At 37.8% G+C, this 24558-nt stretch overlaps 4 protein-coding genes across 4 annotated transcripts; 3 read left to right on the top strand and 1 right to left on the bottom strand.

Annotated features, from left to right (window-relative positions):
- Positions 1 to 34: 34 nt before the first annotated feature.
- On the top strand, positions 35 to 12541 carry LOC114529436 (laminin subunit alpha-2-like). Its single transcript, XM_028551243.1, has 34 exons — positions 35 to 101; positions 180 to 440; positions 558 to 664; positions 910 to 986; positions 1060 to 1206; positions 1307 to 1534; positions 1646 to 1930; positions 2184 to 2333; positions 2541 to 2692; positions 2818 to 2931; positions 3024 to 3135; positions 3217 to 3413; positions 3590 to 3763; positions 3882 to 4212; positions 4395 to 4603; positions 4748 to 4929; positions 5109 to 5247; positions 5367 to 5604; positions 5727 to 5915; positions 6319 to 6641; positions 6781 to 6911; positions 6988 to 7132; positions 7441 to 7832; positions 8004 to 8307; positions 8403 to 8558; positions 8679 to 8851; positions 8953 to 9135; positions 9245 to 9502; positions 9663 to 9861; positions 10280 to 10610; positions 10858 to 10985; positions 11093 to 11321; positions 11502 to 11634; positions 12506 to 12541. The coding sequence occupies exons 2-34, from the start codon at positions 231 to 233 to the stop codon at positions 12507 to 12509; spliced, it is 6330 nt and encodes a 2109-aa protein (XP_028407044.1). The 5' UTR covers positions 35 to 101; positions 180 to 230; the 3' UTR covers positions 12510 to 12541.
- LOC114529439 (lysM and putative peptidoglycan-binding domain-containing protein 3-like) lies at positions 12251 to 13792 on the top strand. Its single transcript, XM_028551246.1, has 2 exons — positions 12251 to 12845; positions 13208 to 13792. The coding sequence occupies exons 1-2, from the start codon at positions 12525 to 12527 to the stop codon at positions 13742 to 13744; spliced, it is 858 nt and encodes a 285-aa protein (XP_028407047.1). The 5' UTR covers positions 12251 to 12524; the 3' UTR covers positions 13745 to 13792.
- Positions 13793 to 14475: 683 nt separating this feature from the next.
- LOC114529437 (HAUS augmin-like complex subunit 6) lies at positions 14476 to 21990 on the top strand. The gene is made up of 26 exons (XM_028551244.1): positions 14476 to 14819; positions 15305 to 15400; positions 15474 to 15555; positions 15721 to 15778; positions 15883 to 15960; positions 16288 to 16396; positions 16511 to 16570; positions 16784 to 16867; positions 16983 to 17037; positions 17190 to 17243; positions 17331 to 17405; positions 17503 to 17547; positions 17788 to 17834; positions 17985 to 18040; positions 18128 to 18218; positions 18314 to 18434; positions 18541 to 18661; positions 18741 to 18812; positions 19003 to 19039; positions 19259 to 19517; positions 19612 to 19719; positions 19791 to 19871; positions 20016 to 20049; positions 20139 to 20207; positions 20320 to 21542; positions 21747 to 21990. Exons 1-25 carry the CDS (start codon positions 14686 to 14688, stop codon positions 21045 to 21047), a joined length of 2754 nt encoding a protein of 917 aa, XP_028407045.1. The 5' UTR covers positions 14476 to 14685; the 3' UTR covers positions 21048 to 21542; positions 21747 to 21990.
- A 266-nt stretch (positions 21991 to 22256) lies between these two features.
- On the bottom strand, positions 22257 to 24543 carry LOC114529442 (uncharacterized calcium-binding protein At1g02270-like). Its single transcript, XM_028551250.1, has 9 exons — positions 24347 to 24543; positions 23786 to 23968; positions 23622 to 23696; positions 23421 to 23508; positions 23287 to 23349; positions 23154 to 23200; positions 22890 to 23072; positions 22710 to 22776; positions 22257 to 22639 (listed from the first exon to the last, which is right to left on the bottom strand). Exons 1-9 carry the CDS (start codon positions 24466 to 24468, stop codon positions 22565 to 22567), a joined length of 903 nt encoding a protein of 300 aa, XP_028407051.1. The 5' UTR covers positions 24469 to 24543; the 3' UTR covers positions 22257 to 22564.
- Positions 24544 to 24558: the final 15 nt, after the last annotated feature.

Raw genomic sequence — 24558 nt, 5'->3', positions numbered from 1 at the left:
AAACTAATATCTTTCTTTTCTTTCTTAGCATTGAAACAGGCTGCTATTACCCTGGTCTTCACCATATCTCTGCTGAGAAGAGCATTTACGAGGAGGCTAATGTAAGTCACATCAGCAGCTGCCACAAAACTTTCATTTCACTCGCACATTTACAACTCAATGTCTCATTTTCTTTTCAGTCTAGTCTTTCTCTCGTCCTGGATATCCCAAAGAATGGGTACTTTCGCATCATGATCAAATATTCGCTGCAAATTTCTGATTCTGCTCAAGTGAACATTGCTTTGATGGACGACGAAGATGGTACCGTGATTAATTCCAGTATAAAAACGTTTCAAAAATGCGCCACAACTTGCTACCATCGACTGTCATCCGAGTTTTTATATCTGGACGAAGGAAAAGTTGATGTGCTGGTGAATTCTGTTCAGAGTGATTTGAAATTGGTAAGTATCGTTTGGAGTTTTCGTGACTATTAGGGTATCCCTGCATTTTGTAGTTTATCTCAGTGAACAAGGTTTCTGCTCAGTCATATATTTGTCTCTGACGAACTTTCCTTACAGGAGAAAGTGATCGCAATTCCACGGGAGTTTTATGAGGACACCGTGCTTGGTGATAGAGTTTCGTCACACTTCCAATTTCAGTGTAATATCGACGATAATGAAATGGGGTGAGTCCTAGGTGCTCGGGTGAGTTAGCTCAGGTATACCACAGGGTTCATCACTGGTAGTAATTTACCATTAATCGTTGTTGTGACCTAAAACATCGTACATACTTTGATGTTTTTATTCATTGTTTAATCGTAAAAACATCCTCAACCAAATACTTTGCCGGAACTTTGAATTATGAATCGTGCGGTTTAGATGTAGATAAAGAAAGGCTATTGTTTCTAGCGGTAGCTATCTTATTTCTTAGGTTGGGAACAGACCTGGAAGAATATTGTTTGTCAAATGTCTTTTCTCTTACGATCGCTTACAACGGAAAGCCTTTGAGTAAGTTAATTTTTATCGGCCATATGATATATTATGGTAACGTACTTAGCAACATACCTTGCGTTTACCTTAGATTGCAGCTGCAATCCAATTGGTTCGTACAACCATACCACGTGCGACCCACATGGCGGTCAATGTGCATGTAAGCCTGGAGTGACAGGTCGTGATTGCAGTCAGTGTTCGCCGGAGTTTTACGGATTCTCGGAAACAGGATGTAGCTGTAAGTAAATTTCATGAAACCTTAAAACAGGGAGAAGCATGTATATGTATATTTAGACTGCTGGAATATTCTCATTCTCATGCATAACAATCCATTTTAGCGTGTGGTTGCGAAGGTTTGGACAAGCAATGCAATCTGATCACAGGCTGGTGCAACTGTCCCAGCAACACAGCTCTGAGGACATGCGAACCTTGCCAGTGTAACGGGAACTCTGACCGATGTATGAGATCTGGAGAATGCCTGGATTGTCAAAACCACACAACTGGTTTTTACTGTGAAAGATGTATGAATGGGACTTATGGAAATGCTTCTGCCGCTGACTGCAAAGGTTTGTTGACACAATTTTGCTTTAATCTACGATAATCATTTTGAAACAGATAGAGAGAGAATTGAAACCTGGAACGTCTGTCGTACATGAAATACTTTTCTTTGTACATAGATTGTAAGTGTCATGACGTTGGCTCAAAGAACAAGCTTTGTGACAGTGTGACCGGGCAATGTTCCTGTAAAACTAACGTCGTTGGTAGGAATTGCTCACAATGCCACGTGAACACATACAACATGTCTATTAATGGCTGCATGGAGTGCACGTGTAACGCTGATGGCTCTAGAGATCTTCAGTGCGACGATGATGGAAAATGTCCGTGCTTGGCTCACGTGACTGGAGAGAAATGTACTCAATGCACCATGGGATACTACGGTCTGCCTACGAAGCCATGTCAAGGTAAGCTTTGACAAGATCTATGTGAATTCTACTCACGTGAATAAATCGGAATAGTTCGTGAAGCCTCGCGAGTCTGTATTCTGACTTCGAGACAGTTTGTGTGTATTCCATTCTTTTCACTGTACCAGGATTTCCGCGACGGTCTCGAGGACATTCCATGCAAAAACTTGGCTTTAATTTCCGGTTAAAGTTCAGGACTGCATTTCAAAAGCCTGGATGTAAATTATTATTATTTCCATCATGTTAATTATAGCTTGTGGCTGTAGTTCAATCGGGAGTCGAAATGGAACCGTGTGTTCAAATGATGAGCTGGGAATGTGCGTTTGCAAACCTGGGGTCAGCGGCCGAGCTTGTGATACTTGTCAGAAGATGTACACAAATTTCAGTTCCGCTGGCTGCTCAAGTAAGTTGAAATATTCATGTTTCACCTTGTTGTAAATGGACTGAGGCATTAGTCGTTTATGATAGAGATGTCTCTTTGCTCAAATTAAACGCAAAGGAAAGATGAACCAGTCCAGTCCACGTCAATGATTATCAACTACAGTTGACAGTACGACTGTTTCTGAATTATAACTTCCACAATGTGATGATTCTTTTTTTCCTACCAAAGTATGTTCAGCCTGCCCTCGAAACCTCCAGTATGTTTTGAATGGTGTTTTGGAAGAATTTTTCAATGTCTCCCGAGATGTCGACGAACTGCAGAACTTTACATCCGTGGGAAATTACTACGAAGACACAGTCTCACGACTTGAAACGACCCAGGTAGGATGACTAAATGAGAACATTCATTTTACTTAACTTTAATAAGAGGTGATTCTTACTGGACCTCTTCCTATCCAGTATAAATAAAGTTTAAGTTTCATGTTTCCTTCTTTATCTATACTTAGAAACTTGGAGATGAATATTCTGCAATCATAACAACGTTCAAAGAAGAGTGTGATGCTCTTTTAACCTCATATTCCTTGGAACTTGTGCGTCTTAATGATGAAGTGGCTGATCAGGTAAGACTATAAAATACCTTGTACAGAGCGTCAGCATACGAATTTCTACGTTGTTGATGTATTTTTGATGTATTTTTTTTATGCCAATCTAGAATAACAGAATATCCGCCGTTATTCCGTTGATTGAAAACCAAACAAAAATTGCTCTAGAAAAAGTTCTGGATATCCGGGAGAGTTCTCTTAGTTCAAAGAATTTCACCGATGGTTAGTTTTGTTTTATCATTGTATTGTTTTCCATTGTTTCAAATGATATAACCAACTAAATGCGATGTCCATTTATCTCAGGAACTCACGAATTTCTTCAAGACATTCTCCTTGTGTTGGTCAACTTGGTGGAGTCCAGCACACTCAAATATAACGAAGCAAAGATTCTTTTTCAACATCTTTCAAATATTGATTTTAATAACGAGCTTAATATGGTGAACGAAACTTCAAATTCCGCCAGAAATTTATCACAAATGATTGCTAATATTTCCCAAGAGGTAAGACATGGAACTTTGAGAGTTATTTTGTTTGCAAGCTATTGTGTAGTGGATTAATATTGCTGGTTATAGCTATGGCGATTGACGAAACTCGCAAGAGTGGAGCTAAACATTTCCTGTGTTATCCAGGGTTTTGTTTATTCCTCTTGTGTTCAAAGAGCTTTGTTTTTCTTCAGGTCATATCCCAAGATGATTTAGCGCGCGCTCTGCAGGTGTCAGTCGACCAGGTCGCAAAACAGTTCACTGAAACGCAAAATAAAAGCGATGCAGACCACGAGGATTTTGTGAAGAAAATTCAAAACATCTACGGGAAATTTTCCACAGCCTCTGAGCTGGTGAAGGACATAGAGGTATGTTTGCCTGGTATAGACTTTTCCATTTTTCTACTTGAGTTTTGTAAAGCATGCCATTCACTGGATCTGTCGGAAGAACAGACAGAACTATTCGATGTCTTTGGATATCTTTCAGAGTACAAATGAAAAGTCACGACTATTCATAGAAAAGGCAACTGCAATCTTGGACCAGAGCGATACTGTTGTGCATGATGCAACAGAGAATTTGAAGCAGACAGAACTCGTCACTCGACAGATAAGAGATATGGTTACTGCAGTTAGTGGACAACTTGAGATCTCCATGTTACAGTACGACTTTACCGGTAGTGTGTTTTTGATGAAGATTTTGCAAGCACGTGATTTACTCGCTCGGGATTTCCCGAGTGGCTTGTCGGATCCTTACGCCATCATCTCGATTATTCCTGCTTGGAGAGGACAAAAGAGTCAGAGGTCACGAACAATCAATGGTAAGTTGGTAAACGAGCTTCCTCCGTGACACGATGGTTTGTACATGTGTTCTTTCATCCATGTCTGAGGTTTGACGCCTGTGTTTCTCTCAGTTTTCATCTTCCGTCATTGATATATGAGAGCTTGATGTTGATATTTTATTTAAAGTTTGTGAAGTCAAAAGCGACCATTTATTTTCCAGGAACGCTATCGCCAGTGTTTCCATTCTACGATATCTTTAGTTTCAACATCAAAGTCGAGGAAATCCCTTTGACCAAAGTCCTGATATCACTTTATGATTACGATGCTGGCGAAGATTCTGATGACAGTTTGGGTGAAGTTGTAATAAACCTTCAGCAAGATGATTTCTTTGACAGAATTGTCACAAAGTGGTTTACAGTTCAACCAAAGGTAGGATTTTGAGTAAAGATTAGACTACAGATACCTCCTGTAGTAACACTGGATCAATAAGAGATGATCCTTACTGGACCTCTAGGAAGAACAGTTTAGTTCAGCTTTAACGGTTACCTAAATTAGTTTTCAATCCTTATTTAGGGAATAACTGCGTTAAGCACTGGAAACTTTGACGCAGAAGGTATTGGATTGTTGGATATGAATATATTACTACAACATCAGATTGATCAGATCCAACCTGAATTGACTATCGCTGAGACGAAACTGACCGCAGCAAAAGCTAACGTTACAAATCTTGAGAACGCTATGAATTCACTGAACAGGTGAGTGTTTCCCAAGTACAGTATGTCAGTCCTGAAGGTAAATAATCCAGGAAACATTGCCTTTCCTATGGTGGAAAAAAATGAAAAATATTTTGGTAAACGTTCAATGTTATAACAACACCTTTTCATAATTTGTTCAGCGCGTCAATTCAAGTGTTTACTTTTTCTATTTTTCATAGATCATTACAAGAGGCAGTGACGTATACCAGAAGACCAATTGAAGTCCTCGGGATTTACGATACAGTGTTGATGTTGGTAAACGAGACGGTTCAGAAAGCCAACGAGACCAGAATTGCCATTGTTAACTTGATGAACTATGTGAGTGTTTCGTGAATCTATATACATCTAACCGTCGTGCTTTTTTATTGATATTTAGTATAGATAGCTATCTCCGATACACGTTGGCTTCTATATGTCATTTTTTATATCCTTCGTAGCTTGTGGAAAGGTCTGTGGAAGAAATTAACAATGATTTCAGTGATGCAAACGAAAAAACCCGGTCGCTCTACCAAGCTACCCTGTTACGGAATTCATCAAAGGCAGTCCATCTCGAGGGGACCATCACATCAGCCAATAAAACCTTCAGATCTGTGCTTCCATTGTGGCATCAAATCAATCAATATATGCCTGATCTCCAAGCAAAGACAGCGTTATACCAAACAGAATCTTTACAAGGTTGGAAAACTTTCTTTCATTATCAAAGCTCAGTTTAAGTACCTCTAGATTTCACAGAGTCAAACTGGAAGAGTAAGACCAATTTCAGATGAACTGACGATGAATTTCTATTGATATTCTAGAGGAAGATATCCGAAAGACAGCCTTGTTTGCAAACAACATCAGTAACATCTTCATGGAAAGAATCACAAAATTACACGGAGAATGTGAAAACTTGTTAGCAGATATGATTACTATGACAACCAGGATGGATGAAATATTAGCTGCATACGATAATCACTCCAAATATATCGTTGACGGCATAGAACTCAGTGAGTATACGACTTTAACTCAATATTTTCAAATCATCTTCCCAGTAAAACTTGAAGACTGCAAGATGCAGTAAAAAATGCCTCTTGCATGGTCTATGGCGTTCCGTTTACGCTCACAGTTTCGTCTTTTGCTTGATGCGAACGAGTGGATAAGTTACTGATGGTTGACTAAGGGCACTTGTAGATCCGAGTATTTGTAACTACTCCCTCGTTGCCATCTATCAAAAGAAGAAAAATGCCGAAAGAATCTCAGTGTAAACAGACTATAAATCATGAATTCTGCCATTTATAAATTGAAGATTTTGAGAAACTTCGGTCAATGTTGTATAATTTCTGGAGGGTGGTAGGTCTTGAGGGTGGTTAATACTTATGGTTCTTTTATTAAAGATTTTTTTCTTCATAGTAACGAAAGCGGAGGAAAAATTAAAGGCAAACCCAAGCCCAAGGGAAAATGTCTTAGCGGCTCTGCCAATTAAACAGAATTTCGAACAAACTCGTGATGGAGTCGCTCAGAAAATTATTGAAATGGAGGAAAGAATATCACGCATGAAGAACGCGTCAAAAGTGTTCAACTTTGCCATGAAGTTTCTTGGTGACGGATCCACAGTTTTTAAACCTTCCAAAGAGTTCCAACTCAATGGAATATCGGACTTTATTGAGTTTGATTTTAAAACAAACAGCTCAAGAGGTGGAATTATTTATGTGATAACTTCACAGCAGGATCTGGTGAGTTTTGAAGAATTATTCTTTCATGATAATTTCCTGGGATTGCGCATTCATCTGTGCTGTCATTTGTTGTAAAATGTGCTGTTTTTATTCATGTTTCGTATCTGATTATCATCTTTTCTCTTCATTCATTGGTCAGAGCAAGAGTCTGCGAGTTTTTATCACACGGGGGCAACTTTGCGTGTCAACTGACTTTGGTCCAGGCCCTGAAACTCTTTGCCATCCTTCAAACGTAGCTACGGGGGAGTGGTTCCGAGGACAATTCACGCGGTTGGTTTTCTTTTACACATTCAAATCTAACCTGGCCACATAAAGAAGATAATAGAATTTCCTATTACCATTTTAGATACAAAGCATTTCATTTTCTGACGCTGTTAACTAAAGATGGTCTGTACAGTACAGTAAATATGACCTCACCTGGGAACAGCCACAATTCCGATTACAACGATGATACAACTATATATCTTGGCGGCCTTCCACCCGATGTCTTTGTAAGACTTAAATCATTCATTTACCTAAACACTATACTGACTTTATTTATACTGGATAGCTCTCTCAGTTCTAAACTGTTCTTCCTAGAGGTCCAGTAAGGATCATCTCCTATTGATCCAGTGTTACTACAGGAGGAAACCTAAACTAATCTAACTTTATTCATACTGGATAGCTCGATCTATCAGTTCTAAACTGTTCTTCCTAGAGGTCCAGTAAGGATCAACTCTAATTGATCCAGTGTTACTATAGGAAGAAACCTAAACTAAACTAACTTTATTTATACTGAATAAAACTATATCTGTTTCAGCCAAGCGTTTTATCTTATTACTCCTTTTATGACGGAGTTCTTGATCACCTTCGTATAAATTCAGAAGAAATTCATCTATGGCAACCCAGTGAGATGTACGGACAAGAAATATACTATGCCAACAGACGTTTCCCCAAACATCCAGCCAGCCCAGTCTACGCCGCTAGTTTCTTTGGCACTGGTGGAATATGGCAGCAAATGGGAGAGTTTACACTCAATACTTCTGAGGTTAAAATTTCGATGGAATTTCGGACCTTACACAAAAATGGATCGTTATTTAATGTTTTCATTGCCGGCAATGATTCAGTTCTTGAGGTGTATTTACAACAGGGACATGTTAAGGTTTTGATCAAGCCTGATTCATCACAGGAAATTACAGTTGTTAGTCGAAGGTAAGTTTGTTTCGGTTGCCATTGTTTCCATAGCATAGCCTTGACACTTCTGAAGCTTTCTTGATCCTAAGTTAAACGGTGATTCGGTGAGAAGAAATATGCCCAGCTGTAAAAAAACGGTCTGTTAAAATTGTGCTTGAATGAGATTGTGTTAACTTTTTCTTAAACCAGGTCATCATATGACAACGGACAATGGTATAACGTCTCCTTAAGCATCTCACAAAACCGAACAAGGTTAAGCGTATCCCAAACTGGTTCAAACACACTGGACACGCGTACGGTAGAACTTGAGAACATGCCTTATACAAGTGATGGCGTTCAGATTGTAATTGGTGGCAGAAGAGTTTCCTTCGCAGGTGACATAAGAAATCTCAGATTAAGTGGAGAAAATGAGTCCGATGTATTGAGGGATCTTGTGGGGTCAGAATGGATCAAAGATGATGGCGTGAGCTATGATGGGATCATCAAAGGGGATGTAAGATGATAGTTGTAAGGAAATTAGTTTAGTGATCCTTACTGGATCACTAGTTCATGTTCTTAAAGTTGCTGGACTTCTTCATTTCTTTCCAGCAGATATACCCAGGCTATCGTCTCTATGGTTATTTGCCGTATAAAGGACATGGTAGTTATTCTGTTTTGGAAAGTCAAAGCAATCCAGTAAAGCAGCTACAGTTTACGTTCAAAACGTTAGTAAAGGATGGTGTATTGGTGTACAGCTCTATCAAGGTAATCTCTTCTGTGCAGACCTGGATTTAGGATTTAGAATGGATTAACGATTTATGATTAGTGCGTTGATTTAGGTTCGTATAATCCAGTGTTTGCTAAACTGTGTTTCAACTTGTTCAGAATGAGTCCAACAACGAGGAATCGAGATTTTTCTACATCGCTTTATGGAATGGTTACTTGTATATTTCCCATCAAACTGGTGACTTCAGTAATCTGACACCTTTATATTATCAAGATGAACCATTGAATAATAACAGATGGCAAACTGTGACCTTGAATTACACTAACAACGGGTAAGATCTCTTTGCTGAAGCGGCTTCTGTGCAGCAGAGAAACTTGTAAAGAGCTTAGCTGAATTAGACATAGTTTACTGGAAACTTACTTTTTCTCCTAGATTTCATGCATACCTAAACGGAAAAAGGATCCACATTGGCTGGTTTGGAAATGTTCACGAACCAATAAACATGGGTCGATCACTTCATGTTGGTGGCGTTGAACCAAGTGGTTATATTTTCTTGCCAGTTCCTGTACATTGGTCTCTACAAGCGGATTTCCAGAGCTTTCTAATGGATTCACAGTTAGTATTCATGAAATTTGTTGTTTCCGTTTTAGGGCACCGTTTAGGGCACCCAGTTTGAATACAACCTTGGTAACCAACCCTCTAAAATGTCGACGGTTTTTTGCAGGGATATGAGCCTGTTATCTGGACAATCAGAAGGAGTATCTGTTGGGGGAATCACGTCTGCAACCATCATTCCAACATTACCTCCGACTATGGCAACAACTGCCGGTCCTCAATGTCACTCGGCACCTGGTCGTCCACGACAGTCCGACGATGTTAACTCGGCAAAATTCGGAGCAACTTCGTACGATTATAACACGACCATACCTAGCTATCTTGGGTTCACCCTAACTGACAAACAGAGGGATTTCTTTAAATCAAGGTACACGTGTTTCTAGTGGTTAATGCTCATAATACTTTGTAAAGTTTGCATTTGAGGGATTAATTTCTTTCTCAACAAAGTTCAACGATTGTGAAAATGACCTTTCTCAGCTGTTCTGGAATTGACCATTTCAACCCGTCAATATTTCGTTTTCTTGCAGTATTGTGATAACGTTGGAAATGCGATCATTGACAAAAAATGGTCTGGTGTTTTATGCGGCAGAGAGCGAGACAAACCCTACAAGTTTTATCTCCCTCGAGTTGGTTGACGGGCGACTACGATACCAGTTCCGGTCTCCTACCGGACAAGTTACTATGGAAACAAGTAGATCATATTCCTTGGATGCTGTTTGGTACAAGGTAGGAAACTTAGAGTTGTTAGTGATTGACACATTGTTTGCGAGAGAGTTAGATCATGCAGAGGTGGTACATGTTCTTGAATGTGAACTACCTTAAAGTGATCTGATGTTGTACAGAACTCATGTGAGTATAGTTAAGTCTCTCCTGTGTTCTCTCTCAGTTGACTGAGTTAAGCATGGTTAGATCATGCAGAGGTGGTACATGTTCTTGAATGAGAGCTACCTTAAAGTGATCTGATGTTGTACAGAACTCATGTGAGTAGAGTTAAGTCTCTTCTGTGTTTTCTCTCAGTTGACTGAGTTAAGCATGGTTAGATCATGCAGAGGTAGTACATGTTCTTGAATGTGATTTTCTATAACAAACAGAATTCAGTCCCAGGAACCCTGTGAATTGAATCATGTATTATATTTCTCTCTAGATCTATTTATTACGTATATTTCAATTCGGCGCTATTGTCATCCCTCAAACGAAGGAATATCACAACAATCGTCATCGGAATTCACCGTCTATGATCACGATCACAACTCCCTTCTTCATTGGTGGAATACCAAGTCATGTGACCGCCTCAAATCTTGTCCACCCTGACCTCAATTTTGTTGGATGCATAAGAAATGTTGAGATTTCATCCTCCCGCGAAGATGTTACCCTGGATATGTCTAATGCAGACCTGACCGGGTCGTCTGTCGGCAAATGTCATTCAAATATTGAACCCGGAGCTTACTTCAATGGTGATGCGTGGATGAGATTTAGTGAGTGAATTTTGGATAGGTCTATCAGTTCTAAACTGTTCTTCCTAGAGGTCCAGTAAGGATCATCTCTTATTGATCCAGTGTTACTACAGGAGGAAACCTAAACTAAACTAACTTTATTTATACTGGATAGCTCTATCAGTTCTAAACTGTTCTTCCTAGAGGTTCAGTAAGGATCATCTTTTATTGATCCAGTGTTTTTACAGGATGATTGTTTTTCATTACCTCCATTAACAATATTTTACAGATAATGTTTCCTTAAAGCAAGACTTTACGATCACTTTTCAATTCCGAACTTATCGACGTTCTGGATTGTTGTTGGCACTCGATACGCTAGCAGGGCGTGGCCTGATCCTGCAACAGACATCAGGAAAGGTCTGTACTGAAGACAACAGATCCAAGCCTTCACACTTTCGGTCAAGGCATGATTTCTTTAGCATTAACCAGATGATATTAGAATGACATCAATCTTTTATTCACAGCTTGTTTTGATATATAACAATGGCACAGCTAACATTGAACTGCCTTGGATGCCTTCATCAGACAGTAACCATGTTTCTTACATTATCTGTCAACTGGAATGGTACCACGTTCAAATTACGAGGCAAGGCACGGAGCTTTCCCTGGTGATTAATAAAACATACAAAATTTCAAGTGAGGTGGCGGATAGTAATAAACTGATCGGTACCTTGTTTCTGGGCCAAATTTCAGGTAATATCATTGTTTTAAATCTAATTCAAATAATATATTAGTTTACGTTACCCCCTCCTCATTAAAGCTGTATCTGTCCGGTGAGTTATTATCTTCACAGGACAATGGTTTAGAAATGATAGACATTTATCTTGTAAATAAACACAGTTAATTTAGTTTTCTGGGTTTTTCCATGTTTAGAAAGCAGCCTGGGTGTAACAGCCTCGGCATTCTACGGATGTTTAAAAGATGTTTACATTGATGGCATACTACTGGACATATCTCGACCTTTTATCCAAAGAAACACAGAATTATCCTGTCCAATTGATGAGGGGTAAGAAAGAATTCGAACTTGAAGATATAATTTCGTAGTCATTATAATATTTAAACTAAATTTCATAGCAATTAATGATAAAATAAATTGAGAACTTTATAACATATTGTAATCGTTTAGAATTTATAAACAAATTTTAACACTTTTTAATTGTATTTAAACATTTAAACTGTAAAGACTAAGTAAATTTAGAAATAAACCCGAAGTTCGGAGTTAAATTTGTGGCAAGATTTGATAGTAATGGTTCCTTCTGAAGCTTATAGATTTAGTCATTTATAATTTGCTTAAATGTTATTCTCCTTTGAGGGATCTCTTTTATTTGTCAGACTGTCAGTCACTAAAAGCCAGTTACCAAGACGTTACCAAGGTCGAATGTACCAATTCCGGTATATTCGACCTTAGAATATACCATATTCCGGTATATTCGACCTTACGATAATAAGGTTGAACATACTATATAATATACAATAATAGCATAATATACAATAATAATATACCATAATATATATACCATACACTGGTATATTCTAGTAATTAGCGACCTTATTACCACCGTCCACCAAGGTCGAATGGTGACAGTTCTTAGCGTCAGTGGAAAGTACCCAGTCACGCATGCGCTAATTTAAAATACAATAATGCTTCTAATCTCTAAAAGTGAGTCATTCATCAACTAAATACAAATTATTGCGGAAAAAATTACATTTCTTGATGAAAATCTGAATCTAACTGTACCGGCGTATACTTTCCGATCCTTTTCAAGCAGGGAATGAAAATTGCGGAGATCGTAAATCATTTTTGGTATAAAACGTCTCTCAAAGTTGGATTACCACATTCTCCAAAATACATATATTATGTTGGTTCTCTATTCTAGCTAGCACTTGAAAAATATTATGAGCAAAGCTAAAGTGGCGTATGCTGCCAGTGTATTGAAGAAAATCGAAGGAAAGCCACTTTTAAATGGCGAAGTACAGCCACAAAATTATAAAACGGGAAGTGTGTATGTTTTTGGACAAGACAATGCAAGATGTGTTGTGGACGATGATGGTACTCATGAAGATACGGTGTTTGAAATGGGGGAAATTCGCGCTAGAGGGGCAAAAAATGGACAAGAGGGAAAAGAAAAAAGTGAAATACAAAAAATTAACATTATACATAGACCAGTATTCCCAAATGATACATTATCAAAGTTTGCCTTGCAATATGGATGTACGGTAGGTTTTCTGGTTTTCATTATTACAATAATTCATTATTAGGTTGCCCTGTGTAGAGAACTATTCTTTGGTAGATAAGTTACAGAAGTTTGGTGTTACATTTATATAGAGCGAGCAAACTGTCCTTATGATCACAGGCTAGTTCTGGTATAGTACCAAGCAAACTGTCCTCGTGATCACAGGCTAGTTCTGGTATAGTACCAAGCAAACTGTCCTGGTGATCACAGACTTGTTCACCAAGTATAAAGCAAGCATATGTGGTTTACAGATTACACCTTGAAAAATATAGAGAAATTTATCTTTTTGAGCAAGGACCTCTAAGCACTGCCTAAAACTGACATCAAGTTATCCTTTTCTTGTAGGTCGCTGAATTGAAAACAGTAAATAATTTTTACAATGAACAAGACTTTCATGCATTGAAACATATCAAAATTCCGATTCAACCGCACAGTTTGTTAACGGAACGTGCGGAAGAGGAAAGACGAAGGGAAAATGCATTTGCAAATCACGCCACAGGTAGTCGGTCAAGAGAAACCAGCAGTCGAGGTGACCATTCTGATTCAGACTACGAAGACATTGACAATCTCGCAAGTCCTAATATTAGAACAGTCAGCATTAGTGCAAATTTGAAAGACCACGAGAAATTTCTCAAACGAATGGATGATGATATACAGAAGATCTGTCAAACAGTAACGAACCGAGAGTCTGACCCTAACGATATAAATCGAAAATTATCAACACAATGTATTCATCCGAGACAAACTAAGAAGAAAGATGCAGAGGAATTGGGATCGATATGGACAGGTCTTGGATGGAAAAGTGCGGTTGCTGTGTTTGTATTTATTGCAATAATTGTACCAACGGTATATTTTATATACGTTGAAGAATTTAAGTCGTAGCAAATTAGTAATAATCTGTCAAAATAATTTATAAAGAAAGTATTATATTAGTACTATTTTAATTAAAATATTTTTTACAACATGAAGTTTAAGTTGTGGTTTGTATTTTTCACTAACTCTAATGACATTACACTTTCTTTTTATATAAAACTTATTCAACTTCACATCACGACGTTGTAAAACATCTTGCCTAAAACACTTCTAGCTGCTTTATCCTACTAACTCTTTTGACAAATGCCCTTAGGTCGACTCATTGAGCAGTGTTTTATCCTTTTTAGGCAGTTTGTATACCACATTTGATGTGATGTTATTTGAAGCTGCAGCCTGCAGCATTGCACAAAATGGTTACATTGAAACTAATTCATATACAATATCCATCTAAATATTAAACGTTAGCAATCGGTGCTAGAAGTCAATGCATCGGCCCTTTCTCTCCCAGTCTCCATAGCGTGTTGGCTCTGGTCCTCTTGGTCCATTTATTTCACCAGTAACTGGATTGACATTATCAGGATATGCAGCATATGGATCAGTTTCTTCCACTGCTTGCTTTCCATCAGTAGCAGATTTATCATCTTTTTCATGCGTTTGTCCCTGACTAGTGTCCTTACTATTTGAATTTGACAATCCTCTTTCTCCTGGACTGTAGTTTACGAGCATCCTCGAGGCATAAAATAACGTTTTTGACAAGTTTCCAACCATTTTTCTACAAAAAATGAGTGAAGCCATTTTGAGTGAAATGATGAAATAAAAGCGCGAAAAGGACTGGAGACCAGTGGAAATTTTGGCGCGAAAAAGATAAACAAAAATGGCCGAATATTTTCCATTTCAAAATTTTCAGCAATAATTTATATGTTTTCTACAAAATGGGCGATTTATTTAGGAAAAGAAAGCCTAATTCTTGTAGCAGAATACGGTGAATCAACGTGGAATGCTTTAAAACCATGGCTGCGAAGGGAATGATGACCAAAATTAAGACAAATCCATTTGATTTGAAGGAAGTATTTTATACCAATCTCCTGTTGTTAGGTTTTGACGGCGAAGCTCAAGAGGCCAAGTATAGAATACCATTTAATAGGTGAGACGACGTTTAATGTAAATATTGAGTGTTGGTAATTTTTAATAGGAAGTCACATAGATAATGGACAATTACTGATATATTTTGAGAAAATGTTCTGATATCAGTGAAATGTAGACATGCAACAGTTCATAGAGAAAGAGACTAAAGTACTATATAGATTTCGTCCCATTTCAATGTGTTTAACTGTCATTTCTGTCAAAGATAATGACAGATGTAAATCATGTCATGAGCAATCAATACTGAAGGTCTGACGGTCATCTGAACACAGTGGAATAGAAATAACTTTAATAGACTATAGACCTTTCTCAAAATGATGTCAATTATAAATGCCTGGAAAGTCTGATGTCACGCAGCGTTAGATTGGCTATGCAAAACTAACGAGGCAATCAAAACTTGAGTAACGTCAGATATCCCATGCTTCATATCATCATGGGAAATTTGAGGTGTATTCATGGAGTAATTTTATCCCATCTCTTTTCCAGTGATATGTTTGTGTATCCCAACAAAAAAGCAATGGAGGTTATTCTTCATTTCCTGTTTTGTAATTTGGACGCACCACTGGCATTTCAGGAATTTAGGTAAAACATGCATCATTTTATTAGCCTGTATCTTACGACAGTAGTGACTGAAGAATTGTTTGTGAATTTGCAGAGACTGTTGGCCTGTTCAAGACAAAAAGATGGAACAAGAGTTTAGGAAATCTTGCAATAGTTGGCTAACAAGAATATCAAAAGTAAATTTGAAGACTTTAGTTAATATACGTAACAAAAACTGGACTGTCAAAGGTTCTTTGGTTTGCCCTGAAAAGTTACTAAGAATTTTACCCTCTTGAGTTTCACCTTGACTGAAAAAAATCAAGAGTTTGCATGATCTTTAACCTAATTTACCATAATTCTAGGAAGAACCTGACTCCAGCTTACCCAGGATTGGTCCATCACTGTTTTTATCTCCTGGAGGTACAGCTTTGTCAGCCTTTGTGTTATAATGATGGTTTTGCATATCCCAAAACTATATTCTTTAATATTTGGCCAATAATTTTAATTTTCTATGTTCAAAACAGGAGAGAGATTTTATGAGGTGATGTTTTATTTCTCAGCCTACGTGTTGAGACAAGTTGATATGCGGGATCACAGTCATGGTGAGTTTACACCCTCGTACTGCACGATGCAGAAATCAAGATATCTTCACCTTGCATGGTGTTATCATAAAAATCAACTAATTGTACATTAAAAAGTGCTTGAATGAGAATTTTTGCCAGTTTTTTCTACCTAGCCTGGATAGAAATTGAGCTTTCCCATAGTCTAGCAAAAACCTTTCAATATATGATCTAGAACCCTGCATTTTCTTTGTAAGCTGGAACCCTGTATTGCTTTGAGCAGTTAATATTCTCAGTTAATATTCCTAGGGTTTTATTTCCCATTCAATCTTAGCCATGATGTGGTACCCTACTGGTTTAAAATTATAGGTAAGAAAAAATCAGCCCCACTTGGTTGTAAAAAGATTACCAAGATGCCCAAATTGACGGACACCTCTTCCAAAGCCATGCTTGTGAAGACGTTAACTGAAAGAAACAGGTGCAGTGGAATAATATTTTTGTTTGGAAGAAGTTTTCTGAATTGTATTTTGTTGTTTTTTCAATATAAATGGTTTTGAGTAATTTTGGATTATTCTGATGCTATGGTTGTTAGATTTTTTGAAAATGTTCATTGTGATGTTGAGACTCAGGAACATTGGAAGGCACATGCAACGTAAGTTGACCAGACTTATTGTAAGATGGCACTGTACTTAAAATTGCAATTCTTTTGCCCAGCTTAAAATGTTCCCTTGATCAGCCCCTAAAACTATAACCTGCTTCTGACCTCCTATGATGGTTACTCACTAGCTCTACCAAAATGTCTACCAATCTGTCTACAAGTACAACTCTAAAACAACTGTATCATTGATTCATATCTCACACTCAGGCTGTCTACAAAAATTCAGAGGAAAATTTGCAAAGAAAACAGAGAATTGGAGAGGAGACTAAATCCTACTGGGGATAAAGAAAAGTAAGAAATAAAAATCAGAATGAACAATTCATTTCAATAACACTGAATGTTTATAGTCACTTTTCACCTAATGACCTTGCCTTTTAACTACTCGCGTTTCATTTTATCCCTTTAGAAGCAATTATCTTGAAGAAACTGAGGCTCTACGACGTATCATGCAACTACAAGAGGTGCTTTACCTTTCTTGATAGTTCTATAAGATGTCTGATTTAGTGTTCTCAACCGTCATCAGAACAAGAAACTGATGAGGGTTGCAAACCATGAACAAATATCAGACTTTAATATAGTGACAAATATTACATCCTCTGCATCATCATTGCAGGTGCGACGACTTTGGTCCACACTTGAGTCATTTTACGAAAACACAAAAAAGAAGGTACGAGTCATGCTTGAGTGTGTCATTTCTAACAGCAACGAATGCAGATTACATTAATTACGTTAATCTTTTTAAAATATTATGCAGAGAGCGGTTTTGAATGAGATGCTTGAAAATAATGAACCTAGATTTCATTTAGATGGTTCTTCCGTTCATATTCAGGTGCGTGTGGTTATTACTTATCAACTAAACATTTGCACTTAACGGTTTCCTAAAGTTTTCATGAAAGTCTAACCACAGTTTTATATTTACAATCCAGATTCCTGAAGTCCTGACAACAAAATATGGTCATGCGATTCAAATGGTACAGTAATACTCGTTCAAGTGATTTTAGATGAAGAACATAGTTAATGCATATTTCTCACGTGCAGAGTGATGTAAATTTTTATAAAACAGGAGCTCTCTTTTTTCAAACAGTCACTACACGCTGTTTGGAGCGATGACTGTTTGCTGATAAGATCTGACTGCCTCGGAAACGTTTGTCATCACACTTCCCGTGTTGTTCAGTGATGAAAATTAATACACATTTCCTTCAACCTTGCAGAAAAACATCAGAAATACTTACAAGGAAGGAAAAATGAACATGTTAAGGTACTTATAGCTATTTCGTGATGGTGATTCTGTAATGGATATGGATCTGTTGGTTTGGTCTTAATAAACGTGTGTTCTGTATTTGCTTGGCCATAAACTATCATCACCATCAATGTCACCATTTGATAAATTTTCGTTGTTTTTGCCTAGTTTGGTTCAGTTATCAAATCTGTCTCTCCATGAACTAAAGGAAAGAATCAGACAAGGTATATCAAATGATTGTGAAGCTTTATCTAAAGCACTATGACCTTCATTAGTTCAACGACCAGCCTGTATTTTTCTCCCAAACACAGACGGTATTCCTGATTTCGAGCCTTTTATCACAACAATGAAGAATGACGTTCGAGTTCATGGAACTCACCTTGCACAAGCCAGAAGTCTTGGGTAGGAATTATTGAAATCATTTGAGCAACTAGACTGATACGATCAATAAAACTACACCACATAGTAATCATATGCTTATTCTTATCTATTCATAGAGTGTCTCTAAAAAATGAATTTATCCCAGAATTGAAGAAATCTATTGAGAAACTGAAAGAAGAGTGTTACGCTATGTTGAACGAAACAGTTTCTTCTCCAGATGTTGCGCTGGATTCGTTCGTAAGTACAGTTGATTTTACCAACAGGGAAACGAAGCTAGTTCCGTCTACTCTTATAGAGCCTCCAGAGAGAACAGTACATGCTAAAATGGCCACCATATTCTTAGGATTTCGGTCTAGGTCTTCTTCCAGCCACTCCATCACCTGCGTTCGCCACCGTGGATCACCTTACTCACAGTGATAGCAAAATACCGCAGTTGTCCCTTAGAAAAACACCAAAAAATCAAGGTATGTTTCACAATTCTTGTCCATTGCTCATGAGAGAATCACACTCAAATAAAAGTGGAACAACACATTTATCTTTCAGCCACTCCGGATGTTATTGAGAATCTCACAAGCAGTATTCGGGAAATGGTTGTAAGAGACAACCAACAACCAGGTAAGTCTGTTGAGTCTTAAGCCTGTAAGTCTTTCTCCTCAATCCACCAGCGCCTTGACATCTCTCTTTGTATATAAGTTCCAATATAACCAGGGAGCAGCGTGGCAGCGTCTTCAAACAACTTAGCATCAAATGTGGTACAACTTAGCATCAAATGGTGTTATCTCTCTGTATATGTTTAATATTTTAGATCAAAATAGTTTACCATCATCCGTCTCTAATACAAGGTATGTCGTAGCCATTGATTTGTTGAAACGTAATAATTATAATGACGATCGTTATTTTCATGCCCTTTTCTTGCGACAAATATTAGGTAGCTCTATCTCAGGATTTCAGGTCTTTAGGAACAGTATTTATCGATGTTTAATGATGACACTAGGGGTCTGTTTCGTGTCATCTTAATCATCAATCACTCTGGTGAAAAAGGATTCTAATATTTCTTGTAGATTCTTTGACACGAGAGAGACACCCAAACCATTTGTATCCAAGATTCCAAAACCAGTGAATCGTAGACTCAGTCGTACTCCGGATGTAAAGAGAGAGAAGCCAGCAACAACGAAGGAGAGGTCGTTGACATCAACTAAGAAACCTAGGAAGGTAAAAATTGACGTGGCTAAGACCGAGGAAGACCACACAGAGAAAACAATGAAGCTAAGAATGATGGATGGATCTCGAAAGAAGGATGTTGATGTACAAAAATCCAACGTAAGTCGCAGTGAGGATGGACTTATCTCATCCCATGCGTGCCTAGCGTTTCATGGAATGGTGATGGGTGATACAAACTCTGTTTCTTTTTTAGGAGGTGTCGAATGTGAAATCAGGGGCTGACCCGTTTAGAACGCCTTTAACACGAAAGACTATTCTCGACGAGCGTCATTCATCAGCCAGAAACATTTTAGCAGAGAAGGTAAAGTATTTTATTTTATGGATATATTTGTATCCCTCTCTTGTTACAATGTTTTATTATTTACAAATCAGATTGCTGCAGCAGTGTTTTCAGAGGAGCCATCAAGTTGCGCTGGTTCATCACGAAGCTCATCTGAGCAAAACTCACCCAAGGTAGAGTCCTTTTTCTCTACTAGTCTGATATGTATAATTGACCTCTGTGAAGAATAGTTTAGAACTGATAGAACTATGTACTGTATCCAGTTAAATTCAGTTTGGTTTAGTCTTTTGTCAAGTAATTTCTTTCTTAATTCGCAGGACTTGGCTATTACTGACCCTATTGGAAGTTTAAGTAAGTTTTTCCTTGTTGTGTTAAAATTTGGGTTGTTGAGTTTTATCAACGTAATGTTTTATCAACCTTTCATATTTTTAATTTTGTAGGTGTAGAGCCTTTTGTGTCGAAAGATCTTATTCCAAGAACCCCGTTTAAAAGAGATCAAATTTTTTCTGGTAAATAAAGCTGTTTACTCGAGATAAAGTTAGTTTAGTTTAGGTTTCCTCGTGTAGTAACACTGAATCAATAAGAGATGATCAATGGACAATGACTCTTTTAAACTTTCAGATCTAAGTGATGAAGATACCCATCCAGACGCCAATACAATTATAAATCCCGTAATAGGATCAACGATGAATAGGGACAAAGATGACCATATCTCACCACAACACGTACACTCGATGACCTCAAGTCGTACCTCGCTCTCAGAATCACTCGTATTAACAACTGATCCAACTCTCGTCTTGAAACAGGAGTCACCCTCTCCCTCTCAACCAATACAACAAAATACCCCAGTTACCCAGGTCATGTCACCTGTCCGAGACAAGCTATTAAGTAGAACTCAGACGACTTCAGTCGATACCTTAATAAGTTCTACCTTGCCTCTTTCAACAAAAGGGAGCCCTCTCGTATCGAGTGACCTTATTTCGCAATATCAACGGCTTAAACAGGCACAAGGGAAGTTGAGGACTGAGTTGAAAGACGTTTTGGGTGAAACAAACTTCACTCGTTCTCCCCAAAGCCGTCCCGAAGTGACTGAGAGTCTCGTTAGCGTGTCCAAGGTGGTCAGTATATCTCGAAGTCAATCACTACCTGTGACTACGTTACCGTTGAGTAGCAACCAAACTACAACCAATCCTGTGTTGTTACGCTACAGACAGTGGAAGAACGCTCAAGAAACTAGTTCCAAAACAATAACAACAACAACTAGTGCAGCAAGTTCAACCAGTACAGAGACCTTTTCAGATGCACAATCCACAGCGTTTTTGCGGTCAGTTCAGCTTCTCCCACACTAGAGGTAACGTCATCTATCCCGTTGCTAAGAAACCACGTAAGCCCTCATGTAGCAAGCGTACATTCACCTGATATGTTTCTGCCACAGAGCAAAAGTGACCTCATTCGAACATGTCAGCAAACAACTCATGTGACTTACTCCAGGGGGTTTGCCACACCTATGATGTCATCAGTGGGTGATATATTTGAGTTTGGTCAAACCCCCCTGGAGCGCATCGCCCCTCCTCTGGATTTCAATGGTAACTCCATGGACCGTGATAGGAGAGAAAGTGTCCGATCACGATTGTCCTTTGACTTTCCTGATCCATTGGTGGAGACCTCCGGGGGAGGACAGCAGTGGGTGTTAAACACCCCAAGTGCTAGGGATATTGATAGGGTTAAAATGGATATTGTTGGAGGATTGAGAGGGCTTGATCTTATTCCAGTGAATACGGAAGACCTTTTTCAAGATGAGGGAAGGTTACACCTTGGGACGAAAGTAGAGAATGAAGATTTAGGTAAGGTGAAGTAAAAATTCCTTTGGTGAATTTATCCGGTGATAAACAGAATGTAAATTAAAAGCAATTTTAACCCTCTCCAAATCTGGTGCATTCATAGTTTAAATCTTAATGAATAGAGACATGGTCTGGGAACTTAGATGAACTCTATTGCAGTCTTTGTGGACCATGACTAAACTGACTGTGTCTTCATTTGCTATTTAGAACCAGCATATACCACAAAAGCAGAAAAGAACTCATCTTTACAAGAAGTATCTTTTGACTCAACTTCACATGTAGAGGTTGGAACATTGATTGAATTTGAATAAGAAACTACATACGTAAAATATGGCAGTATATATAATATACTCTGTCTCAATTCATGGGTTGCTTTGGCTGGTGTGTCTTTTACTCATCATTCCCACACAGAGACAACCGGTTAACCATTACCAACTTCCGGCTGACCATTACCAACTGCTGACCATTTACCAACTCCTGGCTGACTATTACCAACTGCTGGTTGACCATTACTGACTGCAATGGTACTTTGTGAAACCACTATAATTGCAGTCCCTCTCTTGAATAACAATGCAGACAAAATGAATGTATATATATTGGAGCGTTTAGAATGCTTTAATTATTTTTTGTACTATCATATGAAAAAAATAAATTATTCCAAATTTAGGTAAAATTATTCATTATAATTCTTAACCATATTTTTACAGGTTTTTGTAGTAGGCAGGTAATGGTAAGTAATATAGTTATCAATTCAATTGGTGCATAGTTATATTTGGTTTAGGGTGGAAATTTTCCTTCGGATTGAGCTACTATGTCAACATTACCTTGTATCATTTATACTTTATCCAGAATGAAAATTTTACTGAACTGGACACTTCTTTAATTTTAAAGGTAAATGCCCTAAGGCTATATACATCTACAGTAAGATTTTGTATATTTCACCTCAATTTACTGCACTGTAGTATTAACTATTATTACTATTAACATAATACAATTATTAATTGAAACACTGATATATCTAGTTGCTATTTTTTTTCAACTAAATCAAACTCAGCTGTGAGCAATCTGTGATCTGAGAGAGTGAATTCTGCAGGCCATTCCTATGAAGAAAAAATGGTCAATTGTGAAAGAGAAATAAGAGGCTTAACCCTGATGTGAAAATCTAATTACTTCATGTCCATATTCTGTAGGGAATAACTTTGCATCAGTTGGCCTTAGAACACACTTTGACGAACTTCTAAAATAAAACAATGCTAACTCATTAGCTATGGTACAACTCCACCATTGAAACATGTCAAAGTAAAATTTATTAGCTCAGCCAGTTGAAAGAATCCATGAATTGTGGTTTACCGATAAAATATGAAGTCAACCGCAGTACAATTTTCCGAATGATCTTTGTGTGTCACTTTTGGTTCTTTTCCATGAACAGTCTTAAAAGCCGATTCAAAATCCTCCTCGAAAATACACTCACAAACAGGGCTGTCCTCAGGACCGTTCAAATCTCCAGCTAAAATAATTGGAATGTTGCGATTTCTAAAGAAAGCAATTTATACCCGTCTTCAACATGTTTTATAATAGTAGTGTGATAAATACTGTAGGTATTTAATGTATTACCTTCTAGCATATGTTTCAATCGCATCCATTAATTTCTTTGCTTCGGTCTGAACAAAAGTTTAACAGTATAAGACTTGGTGAGAGACCAGATGTACCGGCCAATACAATGTATGTGTGGAACAGTGGAACTTACCAGCCTCAGATATTGGTCCACGTATCCATCTCCGTATGCCAAATGTGAGGTAACCACAATCACCTAGATTATGCCATAATAAACTGTTAAGATCTAATCAACTTTCATAGGTTTCAATTTGCAAAAAGACTGACCTCGTATTTTGAAGGCAATTCAATGTGCACCAATAATCCTACCCGGTTTGCGGCATCATTAAACGTAATATTTTCTACATATTTAACCCTAACAAGACAGATATAGCATATTGTTCTATCTAAATTTCATTGGCAAGGAGATAAAAAATATGTGTGCATTAAAATAAAGCAAAGTTAACGACAGTGACATATACATCTTACTTGTAACTTTTATCAACAAGCATGACAAGGCCGTCTGATTTGAAACCAAGCCGTTTAAGTTGAACAATTTCATATCTAAATAAAAAATAGGTAGTCTTGCAAGAACATGCCTAGCAGATGGTGAAACCTTTAAATTGCTGGTCACTGGAGGCGATCATACTTACCGATGGCCCAATTTTTCCCTAAACAAGTTAAAAACGAAATCCTTGAACCAGAACTCCTGGAAGCAAACTATGTGCGCATCGACGTCTTCCGACTGTAACAACTGTATGATGGCTTCAAAACGAGGTATGTATTGATCAGGATATGAACTTTCTTTCTGGTACCATAGTGTCCATTGGCACTTGCTAAACACAAGAATGACAACTATTACTAACAGTATACATGTTCTAGGTGTATTTTCACTTTGACTAAACAGAGTGGGGCAATGTAAAAGCAAGATTCCCCTTGCACCCCCAGTAGTATCAACCTTTCCTCCAGGGGGATTACCCTTGTCCCAAGAGTACTGCTCCTTGCCCCAAGAGTACTGCTATGGTGCTACGTCCTTCTATTGTTCTGAGTTTATTATGTTATCATATTTTCAGCAGTAGCATATTTAGTTTATACGCCAGTATTATTAAGATACATGATCTGTGCATTAAAAGCATTTTTTTAAATCAAATACTTCACCAGGATCTTATCAAACAACACAGTTGCTAAAAGCACTTTATATAGTATAAACTTACTCAAGAACTTTATAACAAGGAGCAAGAATATTAAACGTAGCACATTTCAAATGCCCGGTTTCTTTTGTAGCCATAGTTCGGAAGCTCTGACGTGCCAGTAGCTTCGTAAAATGTCTTAGCATTCACGATCAGAGACTTAAAATAGACCGAGCAACATTCATTTCCAGACAAATCAAAAAACATCGGCCATGTTTACATCTACACTGGCTTCA

This window comes from Dendronephthya gigantea, unplaced genomic scaffold (genome assembly GCF_004324835.1).
Source record: "Dendronephthya gigantea isolate DGI-Jeju-01 unplaced genomic scaffold, DenGig_1.0 000056F, whole genome shotgun sequence".
NCBI lineage: Eukaryota > Metazoa > Cnidaria > Anthozoa > Malacalcyonacea > Nephtheidae > Dendronephthya > Dendronephthya gigantea.
Note: the sequence above shows the minus strand (reverse complement) of the source record. Positions and strands in the feature narration are given on the sequence as shown.

What these genes read in the sequence shown, in the direction of transcription:
- LOC114529436 (XM_028551243.1), top strand. Translation starts at nt 231, where the DNA reads ATGATCAAATATTCGCTGCAAATTTCTGATTCTGCTCAAGTGAACATT. An exon ending in TTCAAAGAATTTCACCGATG is followed by an intron (nt 3,136 to 3,216) that starts GTTAGTTTTGTT and finishes CATTTATCTCAG; the next exon opens with GAACTCACGAATTTCTTCAA. An exon ending in GTTTCTGGGCCAAATTTCAG is followed by an intron (nt 11,322 to 11,501) that starts GTAATATCATTG and finishes TTCCATGTTTAG; the next exon opens with AAAGCAGCCTGGGTGTAACA.
- LOC114529439 (XM_028551246.1), top strand. Translation starts at nt 12,525, where the DNA reads ATGAGCAAAGCTAAAGTGGCGTATGCTGCCAGTGTATTGAAGAAAATC. An exon ending in CCTTGCAATATGGATGTACG is followed by an intron (nt 12,846 to 13,207) that starts GTAGGTTTTCTG and finishes CTTTTCTTGTAG; the next exon opens with GTCGCTGAATTGAAAACAGT.
- LOC114529437 (XM_028551244.1), top strand. Translation starts at nt 14,686, where the DNA reads ATGGCTGCGAAGGGAATGATGACCAAAATTAAGACAAATCCATTTGAT. An exon ending in GTATCATGCAACTACAAGAG is followed by an intron (nt 17,038 to 17,189) that starts GTGCTTTACCTT and finishes TCATCATTGCAG; the next exon opens with GTGCGACGACTTTGGTCCAC. An exon ending in TTGATGTACAAAAATCCAAC is followed by an intron (nt 19,518 to 19,611) that starts GTAAGTCGCAGT and finishes TTTCTTTTTTAG; the next exon opens with GAGGTGTCGAATGTGAAATC.
- LOC114529442 (XM_028551250.1), bottom strand. Translation starts at nt 24,468, where the DNA reads ATGCTAAGACATTTTACGAAGCTACTGGCACGTCAGAGCTTCCGAACT. An exon ending in CCTTGTTATAAAGTTCTTGA is followed by an intron (nt 23,969 to 24,346) that starts GTAAGTTTATAC and finishes TCTTGTGTTTAG; the next exon opens with CAAGTGCCAATGGACACTAT. An exon ending in ATTGAAACATATGCTAGAAG is followed by an intron (nt 23,073 to 23,153) that starts GTAATACATTAA and finishes TGCTTTCTTTAG; the next exon opens with AAATCGCAACATTCCAATTA.